The sequence below is a fragment of the Alexandromys fortis genome, unplaced genomic scaffold, assembly GCF_014885135.2.
Source record: "Alexandromys fortis isolate MF-2015 unplaced genomic scaffold, M_Fortis_MF-2015_v1.1 scaffold_0, whole genome shotgun sequence".
NCBI lineage: Eukaryota > Metazoa > Chordata > Mammalia > Rodentia > Cricetidae > Alexandromys > Alexandromys fortis.
This window is the reverse complement of record NW_026067949.1, coordinates 29,593,635-29,617,104: the sequence shown is the minus strand read 5'-3', so window position 1 is coordinate 29,617,104 and position 23,470 is coordinate 29,593,635. Positions and strand designations below refer to the sequence as shown.

General features: G+C 45.3%; 1 protein-coding gene across 2 annotated transcripts in view; it reads left to right on the top strand.

The window, feature by feature from the left end:
• Nucleotides 1-23,470, top strand: part of Usp46 (ubiquitin specific peptidase 46) — a 66,870-nt gene that overhangs the window by 25,197 nt on the left and 18,203 nt on the right. For both annotated transcript variants that reach the window (XM_050149843.1, XM_050149844.1), the window contains exons 2-5: nucleotides 1,778-1,858; nucleotides 6,125-6,338; nucleotides 8,881-9,110; nucleotides 21,299-21,375. In XM_050149843.1, the coding sequence (XP_050005800.1) occupies nucleotides 1,778-1,858; nucleotides 6,125-6,338; nucleotides 8,881-9,110; nucleotides 21,299-21,375 (602 nt within the window). The remainder of the gene's footprint in view (nucleotides 1-1,777; nucleotides 1,859-6,124; nucleotides 6,339-8,880; nucleotides 9,111-21,298; nucleotides 21,376-23,470) is intronic.

Sequence of the window (23,470 nt, the reverse complement as noted above, 5' to 3'; positions counted from 1 at the left end):
CCAGTCAGATACAGACCGGAGGCATTTAAGCATCTCCCCTGTTCTGAGCACACTTTGTCTTTACACTCCAAACAATACAGTGTACCAACAGATTATTTAGCAATTATATGATACCTGGTATTATAAGTAATGTAGGGAAGAAAGACACATAGGAGAATATGCATGGGTTATAAGCCACTACTATACCAGTGATTCTCAACCTGTGGGTTGCGACCCCTTCACTAGGGGGTCACATATCAGATGTTTATATTACGATTCACATTAGTAGCAGAATTACAGTTATGAAGTAGCAATGAAATAATTTTATGGTTGGGAGTTCACCACAACATGAGGAACTGTATTAGAGGGTCGTAGCATTAGGAAGGTTGAGAAGCACTGACTATACCATTTAAGTAAAGGCACTGAGTGTCTTTCCAGGGGGCCTGGAACCTGCTCCCCAGGGTCAGTGATCACCGTACCTGACTCAATGAGCTTTTCTTACTCTCAGGCAGCCCACTCAATCTGAGTGGGAAAAGACCATTCATTACTGGTGACTAGCCCCAAGTAGGCGGGGCTTCATCACTGTTTTGATGGCGAGGCTCTGGCAGCCACTTGGATAAGACTGAGTCTGACTCCCCAATTCAGCCTTTGGGAATTTATTAGAATGGCTTGCATGTCCAACTCATCTACCAATGAAAAGTCCAAGAATCATGTAGTTGCTTAGTCCGTGAGGCTGGGTCTCAGTATATGCTGGAATCCCAAAGAAGAAGGCTCTAATGCCAGTGAAGGAATGGGCTTGCTGGTGAGAGCAAGCGGACAAAGAGAGCAAACTTCCTTCTTCCGTGCCCTTTAGACAGGCTGCCAGCAGAAGGTGTGGCTCATGCTAAAGGCGGCTCTTCCCACCTCAAAAGATTCAGATGAAAAATGATCTTCCTACTGCAAATGATTTAATTAAGAAAAAAATATCCCTCCCAGATGCACCCAGTCTCTTAGGTTTTAAATCACTTCCAGACACAGGCAACTGGGAATAGTCATCGTGTAAGCTTCTTGAGGATGAACTGCACAGCCCCGGGCACAGAGGGCATGGGAGTTGTCGCCGTGCTGGAGTATCCCCAGGCTTAGCAGTCTGATGCATCCGACAGCTGTCAGGTTTCACATCGGATCCTTTCATTATCTGCAACATTCTCTGGACATAGTGCCTTCTCAGTACGACCCTCTCCGGGTCCTCTTCTTAAAGGTACAGTCGTGCGGCCTTTACACAACTCAATGCCCCTTCCATCCCCAGCCCGTCTCACAGCTGTATTGTCTAATACTTGCTTCATGGTTCAGGCTGTCGTCACGTACACAAAGGGGAACTCCACGAGAGCAGGCATGCGTGTCCGCTTCCTCAGCATTCTCATTGATGCCTGGACCTGGAGACGGGTGCCTGGCTCAACAGGTGCGCAGTGGAGCCTTATCAGCATAAAGAAATTGACTTTGAAAGTGGTCCTGTCTTCCAGGCACCCTGTTTCTGAAAGTTGCTGCAGCTGTCTGGAATGTTTTATTTAGAGGATCATCTTCTCATTTACACACCGATCTCAAATGTCCTCTCCTCGTGGGAGGCCACTGAAACCATACAGTGCCCGGCTGGGGCAACTCATGAGTTGGCTGCGAAGTCCAGTGAGGGCATGAAAGAAAACTTCTGGTATCCCCCATATGTTGTTGACAAGGGGTGCTCGTTTCAGAGTGGGCCAGCTCACATCACCTCACTTCCTCATCTGTTTTCACGCCACCAAACTCTTGTTATGTTTTCTTGTAGGGCACCAATGCCTCTGCTCTGGAAAAAGACATTGGTCCAGAGCAGTTTCCGATCAATGAACACTACTTCGGATTGGTCAATGTAAGTATTTACTGTTTCCAGTATTTTAGGGTATTTGATGTGACTTGCTGGCTGACTTTTGTTTTTGCTGTGTGAGACAAGAGCTATGTAGCTCTGTGTAGCTCAGTTGTGTCTGAACTCATTATGCAGACCTGGCTGGCCTTGAACTTCCAGTGATGCTCCTGCCTCTGCCTGAGCACTGCGACTTGAGGTTTATGTACCATTCTCTGCTGCCATTACCACCATTTTCATTGTTAAATAACTGTGTGCTTTAGTTAGTAGTAGAGGCAAATACTGGAGAAGGGCATTTTAATCTACTATTTAAAATGTACTAAGTGTTGTCCCCAGCAAAGGACTTAATTATTACATTATTGATTGAACTCACAACCCTTTTCCTGCACGCCTTGAGGGGAGTCCCTTTGATTTGCCGCTCTTACAGTGACTTCATTCGCATTTGTGGCTGAACTTGCTTTGATTTTCTTCCCTTTCTCACAGCATGGACTTTCCAGTCTTCGTTTTGGTTTGGGCCAATACAGTGTGACCTGTACTTGACAAATAATATAGCTTGTATTAGAGATATATAATGCTATGTCTTTAGCTAGGGGTGAGCTGTTAGTCAAGGATCCATCCAAGAGTCATTTATCCCAGAGTCACTTGGCCCCGTTGTTGTGTGACAAAACTTTTCCTAGGAGATGCAATACCCGTCCGCTCACCCCAGAGTGATGTAGGGAGCTCACGACAGACCAAATTACAGACACCGTCGAAGTCCAGTTTGGTGAACCAGTGAGTTTTATTGAGGTTACGTACAGGAATATGGATGAGAGGTTCCTTAGAGGAGCGGAAATGAGTCAGAGACAGCTGGATCACCAAGGCTCGCCCCAACATGGGTGACAGACAGCTCACTAAAGCTGGCAAAACTGGAGCCTATGGCACAGCCTGCAGGCAGCACACCAGGGTGGAGAGGGTCCTTTCCAGGCAACTCTGCCTAAGCCTCCTCCAGGCAGCTTGGCTGGGCTGGTTTCTGCTTCTTCTAGGCAGTGGTCTGGTCTCAGAGTCTTCTTTTCAGATTTTGTTCTTCTGAGAGTCCCCTTTGTAGTTTAGCTTGGCTCACTCTGGCAGGGAGGGGCCTAGTGGATCCAGTCAGCTCCAGGAACTTCCTGAAACTGTTTTGTGTTGGTTACTTTCTTACTTAAGGGGCTTCCCTGTAGGATGTAGAGTTTCGGTCTTGGAGGAAACTGTTTTACAATCTGTTTTCCTTTGTGCTAGGCAGGAGGCCCTAGTACCTGGCCCTCTTTGGGCTCTGCTTCCTCGGTAAGGTGGTGGTAGGTCAGGTATTGCCCATCAGCCCTGTGCTTTTTCTTCACTATATCCTCTTTATTGAATAGAAGTTTTATGTGTTGAGGTTCATAGACACACGGCTTTCTGGAGCAGCTTCTCTGCCAGTCTGCCAGCTTCCTGCTGTGGCGCGTGCTTGAAGAAGTTAGCCACATTCTTTCCAAGTTAATGCTGCCTTGGATGTAAAGGAAAGAGCCCCAATTTTTATTCTCCATGTTCTGTTATCTAGTGGTATGAACTGTGGCAAGAAACTTGGTCTTTCTGGCCTTTCTTTCCATCTTAATAGCGGCTGTAGTGGTTTCTCCCTCTTGAGCCACGGTGAAGGATGAATGAGAGCCCCTAGGTGAGGCCCTGGTGGAGGCCTGGGCATGCTGTAGACACTTGGAAAATAATCCTCTTATTTCTCCAGAGTTGATCACTAGTTCAGACCAGCTGTGACCGAAGGGTGTCTGGGTAAGAGACACTGAGAAGCAGAGAGAGACCGGACAGAGGAGAGCTATGCAAGGCCCCAGGAGGACAGTCTTCTAATATAAATACAGCTTATTTTAGCCGCTGTGCAGGGACCTCCACTTGACTCTCTGAAGAAAGTTATTCAATCTGTGGTAATTTTTTCTTGACTAAAGAAAATACAAATGCAGACAATGGAGAATTATGACTCTTGCCTGACTAGTAGAAGAATTATGAAGGCTGTACCTATTAATAGATTCATTTATGATTCCTGGGATGCTAATTTATGGAGGTGCCAGCCTCTGCGTGAAGGGGTTTGTCACCTGTTACATGGTTGTGTCAAGGAACATTAAAATACCTAGGCTCCGAGGATGTTCGCACCAAGAGGTAGTTCAGCAAAGACGCCCATGCTCTGTTTGACCTTCTACAGTGCTTTGGGCTATGAATCTTGTTATTTCTTTGGAATTTCTTCCTGTTCATTTGCTGTGTGGGAATAGCCGAAAGTACAGGTCTCAGCTGGGTCCTCCCACGGAGCTAGGCTTCCAGCCACTTAGAAGCCAGTGAGATAATGACATTGCCTCTGCAGTCAAAATCTCTGTGTCTGTGACCTGGAGAGGAATGAGTGTTGCTGTGTGGGCCCTACTCTGATTATTGGGGGGGGGGGGTCAGGAACTTATGTGATACCATATTGGGACAATTGCCACCTTGGAGGAAACACGAGGTAAGAGGCAGGAAGATGGGAGGGTGGCCTATGGAGACACTTTTTGCTCCATTGCGTTGGAGTGAGACTTTGCACTCTGGGGCAGCGACCACTGTAATCCTAACAGAGAAAAACAAGCCCTGTTTCCTAAAGACTTCTGCTGCACAGGTAGTTCTGAACTCCTGAAATAATCCTCCCCACTGTTGTATGTGTGTATATGTATATGTTTACATACATATGTGTATGTACATGTATATATTCATATAAACATATATCACATATATACACATACACTCACACATGCATGTGTGCGGGTTCGCACACATGTGCAAACATACACACCCACACATCTCCCACTGAGCTATATCCCCGGTTGTCTCAGGTTTTTTTTTTTGTTTTCATTTTTTTTTAAATTTTTAATTTCACAGTCATGGGAGTTTTGTTTGTTTGTTTTTGAGTTACAGCTCAAGTTGACCTTGAACTCATAGCATAGTACAGGCTGGCTTCCAGCTTGTAGTGATCCTCTTGCCTCAGCTTCCCAAGAGCAGGGATCCCGAATGTGCATCACCATGCCTGCAGTCACAGGGATTTTTTTATATTGCATTGTGACTTTTCTTTAGCCAGCTGCTTTTCTGAGTCCCCATGCTATGTACCTCCTTTACCTCCCCGAAGATAGGGCTCCTCTGTGTAAAAACCCTGGCAGTCCTGGAACTTGCTCTGTAGGCCAGACTGGCCTTATACTTGCAGAGATCCTCCTGCCTCTGCCTCCTCCGTGCTGGGATTAAAGGCAGGCACCACCACCGCCTGGCTTCTTGTCTCTTTTTTTCTAAGTACCAGATCCTATTAGATTTGTCATCAGAGTGTTTATATAAGTTAGACTTTGATGGACCAGGAAAGCACTAGAATTCCTAGGCTTCTATAATCTGTGGGGAATGCATTCTGGGACCCCCAATGGATACCTAAAACTGCATAGTACCAAACTCTATAGAGACTATGTTTTTTCTATCTGCTTACACTGGTGGTAAAGGCATAAGAGATTAAATAATGTTCTAATAAAATAGAACAATTGCAGTAATTCATCAGTATTAGTTTGTTTCTTAATACTAGGGCCGTTGCTGAGTAATATAAAGGTTACTTGTGATACCCAGGAAGTCTACAAAGTCGCCAGTGGGCAGGCACCACAGACGTTATGCCTACGCTCTGCTAAGGGATGATTCACATCTGGGGCAGGATGGCGTAGGATGGTGTGAGAGTCCATCACACTGCACGGAATGGGACACAATAGAAAACATATAGATAATTGATTTCTGTAATTTTTCCACGTAACGGTCACAGACTGTGGGTGACTCCCCGTAACTGAAAGTACGGCAAGCTAAACTGCAGCCCAGGGGGTTGGCTCTGTTACTGAGTGGTTTTCAACTTGTGGGGTGCCACCCCCTGGGAGTCGAACAACCCTTATGCAGGAGTTGCCTAAGACCATCGGAAAACACATATTTTTACATTACAATTTATAACAGCAGCAACATTGCAGTTATGAAGTAGCAACAAAACTGATTTTATGATTGGGGGTCACCACATCTTGAGGAGCTGTGTTAGAGGGTCGCAGCATTAGGAAGGTGGAGAGTCCCTGTTGTTCCTGTCCTTGTTGATCAGATCCACGGTTATCTATTCCGGCGTATTGGCCTCTGACAGGGGAACACAGGTATTGGCAGGTTCCTGCATCCTGGCATCTCACGCTCCTCCCCTGCTCTGAGACGGCTTATCCCCAGAAAATGACTCCAGTCACCCCTCTTGTGCCTTGGCAGTTTGGAAACACGTGCTACTGTAACTCCGTGCTGCAGGCCTTGTACTTCTGCCGGCCTTTCCGGGAGAATGTGTTGGCATACAAGGCCCAGCAAAAAAAGAAGGAAAACCTGCTGACGTGCCTGGCAGACCTTTTCCACAGCATCGCCACGCAGAAGAAGAAGGTCGGCGTCATCCCACCAAAGAAGTTCATTTCAAGGCTGAGGAAAGAGAACGGTGAGTGGCGGACCTTTGTGGGGTGACGGACCTGGAGGACGGCGAGAGCAGGGGTTCTGGTCGCCTCCACATGGAAAGCTCATTCTAGTTTATTAAAGTTGTGAGTGAGTGCGGTTAACTAGAGTGGTTTCAGGGACTGAAGAGATGGGAGCACTTGAAAAACACATGCTCCGGTTTCAGAGGACTGGAGTTGAGTTCCCAGGGCCCATGTGGGATGGCTCATGGCCACCTATGACTCCAGTTCCAGGGGATCTGATACTCTACACATTATATACACTTACATAGACACACCCACATAAATAACAGTGGGAAAAATCAGAGAGAGAGCGAGTGCAGGTGTGGTATTCTGTAACTTTAATCCTAACATTCAGAAGTCAAAGACAGCAGATCACCGTGAGTTCCAGGTCACCTAGAACTACACGGTTAGACCTTGTTACAAAAAAATGAATTAAAATTGATTAATTAATTAAATTAGGGGAGAGGAGAAAGAAAAGAAAACAGGATTTCCCTTTATAAGCTGTTGTGGCACTCACTCTGTAGACTAGGCTGGCCTTGAACTCGCCTGCCTCTGCCTCCTGAGTGAGTGCTGGGACTAAAGGCGTGCGCCGCCACTGCCCGTCAGAAGACATATCTTCTTTTCCCATTATACAAGAAACAGAAAATAGAATAGAAATTTAAAAATTGAGGTTTAACATTCCATTTAGAATGATTTCTTTCTCTTTTCTTCCTCCCTCCCTTCCTTTTTTTTTTTTTTAAACATACTGCATTCTAAGAAGGATCACTGTAAGAGAAAAAAAAAATGACCAAGGCAGCCTTTTGAGTGCTTCACTCCCAGAGTTAGATATATTGATGTAATCACTGAGCGGAACAGTTCTGTTGTATGAACTGTGACCAAAGCAAACACAAGTTACCTAATCGGGGGCTTTGGTGTGTTAGAAATAACATGAGTGTTATAGTGAACATGACATGTGCCCTGTAGGCTCGTGTATGTTCAGTCTACGGCTGTCGATTCTCAGTTGTTGGTGGTGTTTTTTTTGGGGGGGGGGCGTGGAACTTTAGGAGCTGGGCCTTAGCTATAAAGCAGATCCCAGGGGTGTGCTTTTGAAGGTGACACTGGCTACTAGTCCCTCCCTCATTCTGTGCTTCCTGCGCACTGTGAGGTAGCCGGCTTCTGTCATACTCCATTGCTGGGGTGATGCTCTGCCCAGTGTCTGGGACTGAGCAACCACAGATGGAACCCCCTGAAACTGTGAGGCCAGAGAAACCCCTCCTTCTGTGGGTATATGTGCTTAGGTATCTTGTCACAATCATGGGGTGAGTAACATGAACATCAGTGACAAGACTTTCAATCAGGGCCTTTTGTTTTTCTTGAGGAGAAATAGGGATAGAGATACGTTATGTATTCTAGAAGTTTCCTATGGGAATATTTGATTTTGCAATCTGTCCGGGATGCCACCTTACTCCAATACACGGACACAGTTAACCTGGTGTTTGTTTTTCGGAAGTCTTGCTTGATTTGATGGCTAGCATTCAAAGCTGTCATGGTTTATGTGTGCTGGAATAAGAGTGACCTGAATAGAGAAAGAAGCCAGCCCTCCCAGTGTAGTTGTGAGTATGACTCAGAATAGGGGCTCCCAGCTGCTTGCTTGTCCTGATAGCAGGGCCCGCAGTAGGCTTAGGTGCTTGAGTTTGTTTTAGGGACACCGTGGGAAAGATGTCTGCTCACATACGCTCCTCATTTCTCTATCATCTTTCATATAAGATTCTTCCAGGCCAGTCTTCGGTCTAATGTGACTCTCAGGAAGAGAATCTCATTGCTGTAGCAGAATGACTCACTGGTGGTCACATCCTATCAAGAGTTGATATTCAGGGGTTCAGTCGATAAAGCACCCCTCAAGCAAGTGAGAAGACTAGAGTCCAGATCCCCGGCGCTCATATGAAAAGCTGGGCAGGTAGCCCAGGATTCCAGGCTGATAGCCAGCCTGTGAGCCCAGTAGACAGGAGGTAGAGAGGGTGGAGATAGGGGATGGTTAGAGCAAGCTGGGTAGCCAGAACGGCCAAAGGAGTGAGTCGCAGAGTTAACCAGAGACCCTGCCCTTATAGAGAACGTGGAACATGGATGCCAGTGTCAGCCTCTGCCCTCTGCATACTCACGTACACACACAAGTATGCACCTGCTCACATGTGTGCCCCCATTCCCCAGCATGTACCCTGCATGCATACACGCAAAAACAAATAGATATTATATCAGGGTTTCTGTCTAGTAATTTTGGTCCTTTTCTAGAATGATTAAACATTGGTTCATTGTTATAGGTGACTGTAAGGAGACGGGGGATATTTGTGTTTGGTGGGTGGGAGGACATAGAAAGGAATGGTTCTTTGGACAGTTGCTCACTGTAATTGCAGTAGCAATGAAATGTCTGTACATGCCATGCCTGTCCACTCTTTCCATATAAATACTGAAGCGTGTCGTGGAAAGCTCGCCCTGTCTGTCCACTCTCCAGGATGCAGAGTGTGAAATCATGGCCCTTCTCCTTTCCAGATCTCTTTGACAACTACATGCAGCAGGATGCTCACGAGTTTTTAAATTATTTGCTAAACACTATTGCGGACATCCTGCAGGAGGAGAAGAAACAGGAAAAACAAAACGGGAAGTTAAAAAATGGCAACATGAACGAACCCGCAGAGAGTAACAAACCCGAGCTCACCTGGGTCCACGAGATTTTTCAGGGAACACTCACCAACGAAACCCGATGCTTGAACTGTGAAACTGTGAGTCCTTGGTGGGGGTTGGGGGTATGATGGCGTTCGTCTTCCTTGTCCATGTGTGCTGAGATATCACATGCTTACTGTTGTCTTCAGGACCTGTGGGTCGGCCTGTCTATCATTCCTCTGGACCTCAAGCGCAAGCACTTGGAAGTGTGGGTTCATTATGAAGTCTCAGCTGGGGGAACAAAAAAGATGTCCCCCCTCTCGGGTGGTAGGAACAGAGTGAGGAGGACAGTGTGCCCTTAAATGTTGGGTTATTTTACTCCATGAACAGATTTTAGGGCTGAACATTAAAGTACTGAATTACATTGTGAACCACTTAATAAGAAGAGGTCAGAGGTCATCACAAAGAGGTCAGGGGTAATGTGTGGACCCTTACGTGACTTCTGGGAGTCTATTATGGTGCCGCCTAGTGGTAGGGGAAGATTAACCCTGACTTGTACACAGTCAGCTGGCTAGGTGAGAACCCCGTCTCCGGGATTTTTGGGAATTGGGTATCATGTGTGTTTGGTTGCATCTAGCACCTTGGCTTCGATGGAAGGCCCTTAAAGTTGCTTGGATTTAGGGACATCCTCTCTACAGAGTGACTCAGAGTGACCTAGTTGCTACTTATACTTAACTCAGACTTTTGAGAGTGCCTTCATTGTTTGGCTTCATTGTTTGGCCCAGCTGCCTGAGTCTCAGTGCTGGCCCTGACTCCCAGACTTTTCCAACCTCACATGCTATTGCTGCTTTCTTCTCTGTCTCCACCGTCCTCATCTTAAAGCAGGGTTGATGTGCACACATCATCCCACTGGTGACTGGTAAGAGCGAATTTGGCGATGTCTGTTAAATGCGGCGCCGTACTTGACACACAGCAGAGTATGTAACGAATGTTGTTTGTCGTTCATTCTAACTACCAAACCCACAGAAAGCCTGTATCTCTTTAGCACTCCCAGAGTCTCTTGATTTGGACAGATGCGTCTGAGTATGTATTTTCTGGGGAAGAGAGATAAGCAGCTTTTAACAGACTCGGCTAAGGCCCCCTGTCACGGCCTGCCCAGCGACCGTTAACAGTACCACCCATCATGGGTGATTTAAACCAGGGCTTCTTAACTTCTTTCCTACTTGTAACCTTCTTTAGCCCAAGAAAATTTTATGTGACTGGTTTATACAGTAGGCATATTTATCTGGATCTCCACCTTCCTTCTTTCCCGCTCCCTTTTCTGTCCCTTTATACTTTTTCTTTCTGTCAAGTTCAAATAGATGCAAAAATAGAGAAAAGTACAATGCATTTTGTGTGTGTATGTGTGTGCACATGCGTGTGTGTGTGTGTGCGCGCGTGTGATCGAGAATTGATGACTGCTAACTCCTTGACTCATCTTCATTTTTTGTTTTCCCATACCTCTCTTCTCTCAACTTGATTTGTTTTTAAGCAAATCCCAGATATCATTTCACTTGTAATTGATATATTATCTGTATCTGTCATTCAAAGATAAGCCTTTTTTAAAGCACACTACCATTTTTTACACCTAAAAATAATTTCACCATTATTCACTCAGTGTTGAAGTCTGTCTGATTATGTCCTGTCCTTGTAGCAGTGGATTAAGTATACTTTTTAATTTTTCATTTTCCTGTGTGTGTTGCATGTGTGTGGGTGTATATGTTGTGTGTCTGTGGTATGTGTGTTACATGTGTGTGAGTGATGCATGGGTATTGTGTGGGTGTTTATGTTGCATGTGTATGCTATGTGTGTTACACGTGTGAGGGTATGGGTATTGTGTTGGAGTGTGTTGCATGGGCACATGTGTTGCATGTGTGTGGATGTTGCATGTGTGTGAGTGATGCATGGGTGTGTGTTGCATGTGTGTGGGTATGTGTGTTGGAGGGATGAGTGCATGTGAGTGCACATGTATATGAAGGCATGAATGATGTTAGAATAATCGTTCAGCACTCTTCCACATTATTGTTCATTGAGGAAGGGCCTCTTAGTCAAGCCCAGAGCTCACTGATACAGCTGGTCCAGAGCCAGCTTGCTTTGGGGATCCCCTTTCTCTTGCTTTCAAGGCAGGAATTATAATTATAAACTCAGCATTTAAGTGGGTTCTGGGAATCCAAACTCCAAGTCCTCCTGCTTACACAGCAAGTGATTCAGCACTGAGCCATCTCCCCAGTCCGAAGTTGGTTAATTTATACCCATATAGCAGCATGCGTTTTAATCTATAATTTATCCCCACCCTTGATTTGAGAAATCAGGTTGTTTGTCCTGTAGTGTTTCTTACCGTATTGAAAACATCTTTGTGGTGTTATTTACCTAATTAAAAATTCAAATTACATTTGTGTGTGTATGTGTGTGTGTGTGTGCGCACGTGTGCAGGTACCAGGGTGATGGTGGGAGGTCAGAGGACAACGATCAGGTGTCACTCCTTCCACCTTGTGGGCCATCAGGTTTGGTAGCCAGGCCCTTTACCCCTCCAGCCCCCCAAGCCGTCTCACTCACTCCTCATTTCATAGTAACTTTTACAGTAAAATGCCAGCAATTACCTAGTAGATCTGTTTCTGAGAACACTTTTGTCCATTCGTACCAGAGGACTTACTTGCAAAGGAAGGCTTGGAGCAGCATTTTATTTTATCTAATTTTTCTTCCACACAATGTATTTGATCATCTTTTTCCCCTCCCCCAGCTTCTCCCAGATCATTCCCATCCTCTCCTCACCCAGCTTCATGTTCTTTCTTGCTTTCTCTTTAAAACAAAACAAAACAAAAACTGAAAATCAAAACAAGCAAAACAACCAAAAAGACATAAAAAGGGGGAAAAAAAACCCAAGAGGAAACAAAAGCCTATAAAACCCCCACGGTGTCCGATTCGTGTCGGCCAGCCTCTCCTGGGCAGGGGGCCTCCCATGGAGTGTGGCTGATATGCCCAGTGACACTCCGTTGGAGAAATATGATTTTGGAGCAGCATTTTACAAACTAAAAACTTGCCCATGCCACCAACACATAGGGTCGGAAATAGAGCATTGCCAACACCCTGATGCCCTCTGCTTTGCAGTTTCGTTTTTATTCGGTTCTCACCCTGTACCCTTGAGTTCATCATTATTTTCTGTTGTATGTATTACTAGTGCTTGCTCTGCGATTTTTTAGGAGTGCTTTGTTATTTGTAGTTATGGTGTGTGTGTCTGCGTGCGGGTGCAAGTGCCCTTGGAGTCCTGAGGCATCTGAGCGCACATGGCTGCTAGGACTTCCCTCAGCACTCGTAAGGTCCATGGTCCAGTTTGGCTTGTTGTTGCTGTTTGTATGAATGGCCACGTAGCCTTTGTGCGTTGGTTCCTTTGGCTGGTGCCCCTGGGGAGATTCACTGCCTCATTGCACGGTACTTTAGTTTCTTCTGTCTCACCGCCATGTGGTGACTTAGTGCATGAATGTCACCCTTTATTAACCTACTTTAGGGTTGATGGCTATGTGGTCATTTTTGCTTTGGGGCAACTGTGAACAGTGCTGCCATGGGTCTTACAAGGCGTAAAGTCTCGCCACAGAATCCAAGTTTCTCTGGGAAATTATACCACGTCTTGTGGAAGTAGATTGTGAGGTAGCAGATTATGATAGGTTTGTCACTGATACCGTTAGAATGCGTCCAGTCCCCACGACGTCATACCGGCTTACACTCTGTATGAGCATTCTCTCTTCCTTTCTCTGTATAGTGTATATATGTGTATATACATGTGTGTGCATGCAGGCATGCATGGGCACGTGTGGAGACCAGAGGAGGATGTCAGGTGTTTTCCTCTATTGCTCTCTGTCTTAGTTTCTGGAGAAGGAATCTCTTGCTGTGCCAAGATCTTGTTGTTTCTTCCCTAGGCTGATGGCTAGCAAGCTGCAGTGGTCACTTAGCCTTGGGATTTGTGGGCACATATGGCCAGCCGTGCCTGCTTTTTATGTAGGTGCGAGAGTTCCGCACAGAGGTCCTCACGCTGGCTAGCAAGTGCTGTTAGCCACAGAGCCCTCCTCAGCATGGGTGAGAGCACTCTTAGCGCTGTGTCCCCTCCTCTGACATCACCCTTGCTGTCTAGTGGCTGCACAAGTGTCCTTATAGCCAGCCAGTGAATGTCTTTCCAGCACACACTGCCGGGCAAAGCTAAGATGCGGGATACAGGCTTGCTCTGTGTTTCTGCCACAGAACCAGCTCCGAAGGCCAAGATGAATTGTTGGTTATAGAATTACAGTCGCGAGACCCTGTGAAGGAAGCACAGACTCTTTCACGTGCTTCTGATGCCGAAAGCAGAGCAGTGTGGCACTGGGCTCCTTACGACAGCTGGGAAGCCTGTACCACACCTACAAGCTGGCCCCTCCTCCGAGGATGTAATTTAACACTGTTAGTATTCCACCCTGGCGGTGTTCTGTGTGGATTTCCAGGATGACTCTGATAACAGGCTCACTCATTTTTATAGCTTAAAAAAAAAAATCTATGGACAGAGCAACTAATCCCTCAAATGTAAAGATTGCATAACTCATGCTGTAGAGGTTACTGTGGAGCCCAAATGCCAAGACAGGAACCTGTATGCAACGATTGCATCCCAATTCTTTAATTAGATGGAAGCATTTGTATAATGGGATTCCAACTGTTTATATTTTATAGTGTACAAGTGTATCTTTCTGGAGGATAGAAACAATCCTTTATAATTGATTTTAAACCTCCATATGGGGGCTGGAGAGATACTCAGTAGTCAAGAACACCAGCTGCTCTAGCAGAGGACCCAGGTTTGGTGCCAGCACCCACATGACTGCTCATAACCATCTGTAGCTCCAGTTCTAGGAGAATCTAACACCCTCTTCTGTCCTCTTTGGGCATTGTATACACATGGTATACTTACACACATTTAGGCAAAACGCATGTTTTGGAGAAGCAGCTTAGAGATTAAGAGTACTTACTGCTCTTGCCGGGGGCCTGGGTTTGAATCCAAGCACCTCCATGGTGACCCACAACCATCTGTAACTTCAGGTCTAGTGGATCCGAAGCCCTCTTCTGGCTTCTGTGGGCACCACGCATGAACATGATGCCGGGCCAAACGTGCTTGCAAAACAACCGTGCAACGTAAAATAAAAGTGAAAACAAAATAAAAAAACTCATGTTTATTTATTATTATTTTAAAGTGATATATAATGTATAAATTGGACTACAATGTGATGTTTTGAAACTGTATGCATTATATAAAGCAAGTCTGAACAATTAGTGTATCCACTGTTTCAAATACTTATCATTTCTCTGTGGCAAAACCTTCGCAATCCAGACAGAACAATCTTTAAAAAGAAGGACCCCCATTGATAAGTCATTTAAGAGGAGTCTATATGGATTTCTTATTTTTCTTTTCTGATTACTTGGCTAGCCCTCTTTGTTTTCCTAGACCTCAGAACTGGGCAGACTGCTAGGAAACATCTAATCTTGTTTTCCCAGTGCCCGGGTATCTTCTAGGATCTCCCAGCTGGTCACCATCATCCAATGGACCCTGGCCAGAGGCAGGGAACCCAATCTCCCAAGGATGCATTCCATTTTTAGCCAGGCCTAATTGTTCGAAAGCCTTGGACTTTCTAAGAAAGAGCATGGCCTGCGGGCTTCTCCTGCTGCCAAAGTGCAGGGCTAGGTTTCATAGAGAATCTCATGAGCCCTGAGGACCTAACTTTCCTTTGGGAACCCGCTTTGAGGACTGCCCTATGGCAGGCTGTGCACTCACTTTCATCAGAATTGCCGAAGCCCCCATTGTGAAATCTCACAGTGGATTAATCTACCCTAGATCCTGAATAGCAAATTAGCCCCGAGGGCACCTTTGTCCCATCCTCAGCCTCTTGTTCCTCCAATTGTGGAAAACCTTTGTGCCCATCTTGAGTTCCACCACAATGGCTGATTTTCCAGCGGGCCTCTCTTGGGGAAGCATGGCCTGGGATTGCAGTGCAGATGTCAAATGAAGGATTTTATGGAGACAAATGGTCTCCTCTGCAGTGGAGCTGGAGGGGCTATTTTAAGGGGTAATCAGGGCTCACTTCTCCACGCAACCTTGACAAAGGCACTTCTGAATTTGGGATTTCAGGATTTTTCCACTTGAGCCTAACCGTTCCCTGGGTTGTTCTTTTGTTTTCTTCCTAAGATTTATTAGGCCAGTTGGAGCTTAATCTTGCTGTTGTTTATTAATTCTTCCTCTTTTTATGTAAAGCTGAGTTTTGGCCTTGCAGATCGCGCGCGGCTTCTCAGAGCCTCTCGGTGGCATTACAACACATTTGTATTTGTCGCTGGAGCCAAACTGATGTGCAAAGAACTGTTTTTATTAACAGAACCAAGTCTACAGCTCTTATTACCTAGTTTGCAGAGGTCCATATTGCTCTGGCAGAGCTTCTGAGACCCACACAGACAGAGGGTGGAGTTGGCTGAGGCAGGAGGAAGGCTAAGCTGTCCAGGAGACAGCACTTGCCCCAGTCCCATCCTTTGGTACAGCCAGGGCAGTGTTGTCATGGCAGAGACCTAAGGAGTTGTCACCTTTCCCACTAACCCAGGAAGGGAATCAAGGGAATCAAGGGTCTTTTCTCCTCTTTTTAAAGGTGAAATTTTTTTGGGGGGGTGGGGGAGAGGCACACCAGGCTCAGACTTAAGGATAAAAAAAGGAGAAGCGGCTGTAGGCTGCTCATGCTGAGAGTGTTGGAATTTCTTAGTGATGTGTTTCCTTGGAGACAAGCCGTATTTTCCCTTAGACCAGATCCTTGTGTGGGGGAAGAATGTGCTTTCCTGTCTCTTGATTGAAGAAGAGAACCCCCCCCCCTAACAAAAAAGCCTCTAACCACCCCCGACCAACCAACCAACCAACAAAAACCTGGACAGCCCCTCCTTGTCAACCCTTTAAATACCTCCCCGGTGTGTTTCTTGACCACTAATGGGGGCTGTGGCTTCCTGGGGTGGCGACAGAGAAAAGTCTAGATGGGAAGGTGTGTCAGACTTTGATCCCTCCTGCCCCGCCCCACCCCTCGCTTGCTCTCGTCCCAGGAGCACTTTGCAGCAACTTTCTTCAGTTTCCCTATGAGATGCCCACCTTTCTCTCACAGCTGTCAAACAGAAACAGATTTGCATCTAACCCCACAGAATATTGTGTTTCCCTACCTCTGTGTACCCCATCCTGGGTAATTCTCGTGTGATTCTACTTGGCCACATCCTTTTATTTTCTCCCAGGGAAGGGATGTTTCAGTTAAGAGAGTGCTTTACCAATTTAAATATGTAATATTTGTGGGCTAATATAAAAAGAGAAGTATGTATCAAAAAGAAAATGATTCCTATTTCTGCTTCTGAGAGGCCACCGATTTAGCTGTCTTTCTATTTGCTCAGTTTTTCTTCATTTGAGTAATTTATGTATTATATATTTATTGTGTACATGTTATGCCCTGGAAATTATGTCAGGTACCAAGGATGGCAACCACAAAAGATGGTTTCTGATGCATGTTTAAACTGAGCATCCCCTTTAACTATAACAGCAGCAGCAGCACTGCTACCGCAATCATCACCTACCTCTACCACCGTCATCACCACCACCATCACCACCACCACTACCATCATCATCATCATCATCATCACCACCATCACTACCATCATCATCATCACCACCATCACTACCATCATCATCATCATCACCACCATCACTACCATCATCATCATCACCACCATCACTACCATCATCATCATCACCACCATCACTACCATCATCATCATCACCACCACCAGCACCATCGTCATCAACACCACCACCATCATTACCACCACCAACCACCATCATCACCACCAACCACCACCACCACCACCACTATTACCAGACAGGCCAGTCTCTGAGTTTGAGATCAGCCTGGTCTGGTCCACAAAACAAGTTCCAGGAAAGCCAGGGCTACACAGAAACCCTGTCTCAAAAAGAAAAAAAGAAAAAAAAAAAAGAATTCTCTTCCTTTTACCTCTATTCTTGAAGCCTTTATTTGTGGCACATAAGGCTGCTGCCTTGATAAGGTTTCTTTGGGCATATTAAAGATGGTATTTCACTGTCTTCTCATCTCTGTGGTTGAGACTCATTCTTTTAAATCATTCTCTTGCATGTAATGTTTCTTTTTTTCCTTCTATATACTTATAATTTGCTCTTTGTCTTTGGATCCCAACAATTGGTCTTTGATATTTCTTGACAGGCATTCTTTGTTTCTGATCTTGCTTGGTGATTGTTGAGTTTATTGAATTTATTTATATGTATACATTTCACTAAACCAAGGGACGGTTTAGCCATTATTTCTCAGATAGTTTTTCTGTTTTATTCTTTCTCTGCCCTCTTCTAGGGTTCTGATCATCTATATAATAATGTCCCAAAGGCCCCTAAACAGTTGTTAATCCTTCTCCTTTATTCTATGACGGCATAATTCCCACTGATAGGTCAAGTGTTCCCCTCCCCTCATCCAGTTTATTTTTCAGACATGTAAATTTCTGTGATTTCCATTCGATTCTTTTATTGTTTCTGTTTTTCTTCTGGTCTGCCCCCCCAACCTCAGTTTTTTTGAGACAAATTTTACTATTATGTAGCTCTGGCTGTCCTGGAACTCTCTCTGTAGACCAGGCTGATTTCATACTCACAAAGATCTGTCTGCCTCTGCCTCCTGAGTGCTGGGATTAAGGTGTGTGCTACCACACCTGACCTGACTCACTTTAAAAAAATTTTTTTAAAGATTTATTTATTATGTGTATAACATTCTGCCTCCATGTATGCCTGCAGGCCAGAACAGGGCACCAGATCTCATTACAGATGGCTGTGAGCCACCATGTGTTTGCTGGGAATTGAACTCAGGACCTCTGGAAGAGCAGCCAATGCTCTGAACCTCTGAGCCATCTCTCCAGCCCCTCACTTTAAAATTTATTACAAATATCTTTTCTTTCATTTCTTCCTCCCTCACCTCCTCTCCCTTCCCTCCCCCCCTTGCCCTTCCCTTTTTTCTTCTCTCTTTTTCTGAGAAATCGCCATACTTATATCCAAAGGGGCTGTACCAGTTTGCAGCCCCATCAGCAATGGAGGAGTGAGGAGTGTTCTCTTTACTCCACATCCTTTCCAGCATAAGTTGTTACCAGTGTTTTTGATTTTGGCCATTCTTACAGGTGTAAGATGGAATCTCAGAGTTGTTTTGTATTTCTCTGATGACTAAGGATGTTGAGCATTTCCTTAAGTGTCTTTCAGCCATTTTAGATTCATCTATTGAGAGTTCTGTTTAGGTCTGTACCCCATTTTTTTTATTGGATTATTTGTTCTTTCGATGAACAATTTTTCTTGAGTTCTTTGTATATTTTGGAGATCAGCCCTCTGTCTGTTGTGGGGTTGGTGAAGATCTTTTCCCATTCTGTAGGCTGCATTTTGTCTTCTTGACCATGTCCTTTGCTTTACCGAAGCTTCTCAGTTTCAGAAGGTCCCGTTTATTAATTGTTTCTTTCAGTGTCTGTGCTACTGGGTTTATATTTAGGAAGTGGTCTCCTGTGCCAATGCATTCAAGTGTGCTTCCCACTTTCACTTCTATGAGGTTCAGTGTGGTTGGCTTTTTTTTTTCAGTGTGGTTGGTTTTATGGTAAGGTGTTTGATCCATTCTGATTTGAGTTTTCTGCATGGCCATAGATAGAGATCTATTTTCATTCTTCTACATGTTGAATCCAGTTATGCCAGCACCATTTGTTGAATATGCTTTCTTTTTTCCATTTTATATTTTTTGCTTCTTTGTAAAAAATCTGGTGTTCATAGGTGTGTGGATTGATATCTGGGTGTTTGATTCTGTTCCATTGGTCCTCCTGTCTGTTTTTATGTCAATACCAGGTTGTCTCAGTACTGTAGCTCTGTAGCAGAGTTTAAAGTCAGGGATTGTGATGCCTCCAGAAGTTCCTTTATTGTACAGGACTGTTTTGGCTATCCTGGGTTTTTTGCTTTTCCATATGAAATTGAGTATTGACTTTCATGGTCTGTGAAGAATTTTGCTGGGATTTTGATGGGCATTGCATTGAATCTGTAGATTGCTTTTGGTAAGATTGCCATTTTTCCTGTGTTAATTCTACCTACCCAAGAACACGGGAGATCTTTCCACTTTCTGGTGTCTTCTTTAATTTCTTTCTTTAAAGACTTAAAGTTCTTATCATACAGGTCTTCCACTTGTTTGGTTAGAGTTACTCTGAGATATTTTATGCTATTTGTTGTTTTATGTTGTGAAGGGTGATGTTTCCTGAATTTTTTTTCTCAGCCCATTTATCACCTATGTAAAGGAGGGCTACTGATTTTTTTTTTTTTGAGTTACTCTTGTATCCTGCTACATTATTGAAGGTGTTTATGAGTTGTAGAAGCTCCTTGATAGAATTAATAAAATAAACTTTTAGAAAAGAGAAAGTGGTTTTACCAGTGCTTATTCAGCCTCTTCTTACAGTGTGTTTTCTAAGGTCTCCCCTGACCGAGAGGAAATACAGGGCTGCCTTCACGAATGGGGGAACAGCTGGGTGCTATGGTGTGTGATGCCTGCTTGTCTGTAGTCATCTGAAATCCCAGCACTCACGGGGCTGGGGCGTGAGGATCAAGGATTCAGTTCCAGGCCAGGCTTGGCTGCGCGCATGCTCACACACACACACACACACACACACACACACACACACACACACACACACAGAGAAGTAAGTGCTGAACACACAGGTGACAGGGAGCCAGAAAGGCTGTCCGTGCCTTTTAAACAGAGTTGGAGTTAGTGAGCGTAATTGCACAGCCTACTTTTCTCATTTAATGTAACTGCCATAATGTAGCAAACCATTTCTAGCTTCATGAGCATTGTCGGCCATTAACCGTCTTTGCCTCTCCTCCATTTACTGGATGCTTTCCCCCTGCTTTCTTTTTTTTTTGAGACAGGGTTTCACTATGTATTAGCTCTGACTGTCCTGAACTCACCGTGTGGAACAGCCTGGCCTCAAACTCTGACCTCTGCCTGTCTCTGCCTACTAAGTGGTGGGGTTAAAGGCATGTGCCACTACACCCGGCTTTTTGTTGTTGTTGCTAAAGATTAGAATTCCATGTAACCCTGGCCAGTCTGCAACTTGCTATGTTGATTCAAACTCACAGGGATCCACCTGCCTCTGCCTCCCAAGTCCTGGGATACGAATTTTTCACTAACCAGCCCTGAACACTTAACTTGTTAAAGCTCTTGCGTATGTTATCTTACCTTACAATAATCTTAGGAGGTTTTCTTCCTCATCCAAGGATGGAACTGAGATACAGAGAGTCTAAGTAACGGTCTTAGTTCACCCACTTCATAGGCAGAGGCGGCAGCCCCTGTTCTTCGTAATCGTAATCGTATCAGAGAGTATGTCTGCAACTTTGAGTACTTACTTCTCTAGGTCATTTTTCCCCCCAGAATCTGTGGTTCAGAGCAGTTTTTGCTCTTTTACATGAGTGTGTTCTTCATTTTCCCATGGCTGATGGGATACTTCAGCTTTGTTGCTGGGTCAGCTCCTTCCTCCTACCCCACCCGTATAACTGTAAAACCTCAGGGTTTGTTGAGTGGAATGGAAGCAGTCACTGGGTGAAGTCTGACAGACAGGTGAAGTCTTGAGGAGCAAACAGGGCCCATGAGCTGGTTTGGCTGAGAGTGGCCTGTGTCGGGATGGGCTGTGTGACCAGCTCAGGCACGACAGCACAGGACTCCGCACATGGTGACCACATCTGAAGGACAGCACCATGGGAATTAGCATGGCAGTCTAGCTCCCTGGTCCCACAGGTCTTTGACTGGGCACTGGGAGGAGGAAATGATGTCAAGGGACTGGACTTAGTGAAGGGTCACCATTGGGGTGGAGGCTGCTTATCTCTTGTCCTCTCTCTGTCCCCCTCCTCTGCCAGTATGGGCTCCATAGATGCTTGTCTAACGTTTATTGGTCAGAACAATGAGGAACATGGCTGGAGATGACGGGAAACCTTGCTGAGTTTTAGGTCCTAGGTTTTGAATCATTAGGAAATTATGAAGGGCTGAAGCTGAATTGGGAGTCTGGTTGGGGTGTTTTGAAGTAGCCCTGGTTTTGGCGCGGCCACATGTGACCTTCACGGCTGGCACGCGTTGGGTTACCCATAAACGCTCGAAGCTTTAGCTACTATGTCTTCTGTGTATTTTGTACCTAATCTCCCCCCCCCTTTTTTTTTCTTCAGGTGAGTAGCAAAGATGAAGATTTTCTTGACCTCTCTGTTGATGTGGAGCAGAACACCTCCATCACCCACTGCTTGAGGTAACACTTGCATTCAGCTGGGGTTTGTTTGAGCTTTTGCCCTGGTTGGTAAACACATACGGAAAATCAAACCTCACATTTCTTCAAGATGTAATCGTGCTTTTAAACCGATATTATTTTATATTTCTTCTCCAAGGGATCAAAAATAAACACATGTGGTCTGGAGAGGGGTCGGATGGAGGAAAGGATCAGGTGGAAGGAATTAGTCACCGTAGTTAAAATGAAAACCGGGATCTTTGATACAGATATATGTTTTAGCTCTGTGTGTGTGTGTAAGTGTGTGTGTGTGTCTGCATGCATGTACGTATGTGCATCTGTCTGCCTCAAACACATACTCACTCACATAATGAAGTTAATAAATGATACAAATGCTGATCATTGTTCATTTTCTTAGATGACCTCTTAAGTTAACACTTCTGTACTGTGAGAACTTGTGACGGAATTGCCTTTGCTGCAGTGTTTATTACGCAGAGGCCGATTGCTAGCGTCGAGAGTCAGCAGTGAGCCAGAGTTTGACAGTATGCACCTAGGACTGCTGCAGATTGAACTTGTTCACTTATGTATTGAAAATGTGTTCCGAGAGGCTGGAGGGATGGCTAAGGAGTTATGTGGTCACGCTGTTCTCCCAGAGGACCTGAATTTAGTTCTCAGCACCCACGCCAGGCAGTTCCCAACTGCTTGTAAGTCCAGCTCTAGGGGGCTGCAATGCCTAAGTCCTCCGTAGACACATCCAGACACATACACACAGCTGAATAAAGGAAGGAAAATGTGCTTAGATTGTTGCAAAGACAAGATTCCCCTTCCCCACTCCCTTTTAACAGGAAATAGGTGCTTAGCATTTTCCTAGGCCTGTCCTAGACACAGGCTACAGGAATGAATGTCAGAATGACCACACTCTAAGGCCTGAGGACCTGGCTACTTTCGTCAAGTGGGACCACACCGATGACCCTCAGTGCGCTGAGGGAGAAGCCTGCCCTATAGAGTGGCTGAGGCTGAAGGTGTAATGTAGACTGTGTGGTAACGGTGGGCTTCTCCACATACAGATGCCAGAAGTGTGGGCATCTTATAGTAGTTATAACAAGGCTCTGTTGATTTGCCTCAGTAGGAATCAAGAGACAGGAGCTTGCTGGGAGGGGGTTCTAGTTTCACCTGAATTTGGTAGGTTGTAAGACTTGGAAGCTGATAGCTTTTCCATTGCCTAGGGGGCTAGGCCCTGTCCAACTCTTATTTCTTTCCTCTTCACTCTCAGAAAGAGCAAGCAAAGGGAGTTTGTAGGCTGGCCTTTCTTTAGCTTGGTTCTGTTAAGGGGCTGGGTTCTTAACATTCCTGTAAAACCAGACCATCTTTGGCTCTCCCTAGAGCTTTGTAACAATAGTGAGTAGATGCTCGATGCACTTGGCTGGAAAAAAAAAAAAAAAAAAGAAAGCTGTTCCAATGTTGATCCTAGGGCAAAGGACATCACCCATCGCTCGGTAGAGATTTGGGTTTGAAGCAGTACCGCCGCTTTCTCCACTGTGCCTCGTGGAGAATTCCTGGACTGTTTGAAGGCAGGTGGCAATAGTAGATGCAGCATTAAAGCCAGGCAGAGAAAGTGCCGAGTGGTTAGTTCTGACTTCAGACGTGCTACAGAGGACTGAAAGACGGGTTTCTGTTTCCGTGGAGAAATGGGAGTATTGGTCCAGGTCCCCAGAAAGCAGGGCAGAGGCGGTTGGAAGGGAGTGTGCCGATCTCTTGTATCGGTTACCTTTCTCATGACTGTGATGAAATTGTTGGCGAATGAGAACCAAAGGGAAAAAAGGATTGATTTGGGCTCACAGTTTGAGAGTACGGTCAGTCACAGTGGGAGGGCATGGTGACAAGATCATGGTGTAGCCAATCACACGAGTCCACAGATAAAAACAGGGATGAATGCTCACGTTCACCTCACCTTCTTCTTCTTCTCTTTCTGTTTTTATTTAGTCCCAGACCCCAGTGCATGCAGTGATGCCTGGGCCATTTGCTCCCAGTTGTCTTCTCTGAAAATACCTCCACAGCTACCCCCAGAAGCATGTTTCCTAGATACCCCTCAATCCAGTCAAATTGACAATAGAGATTA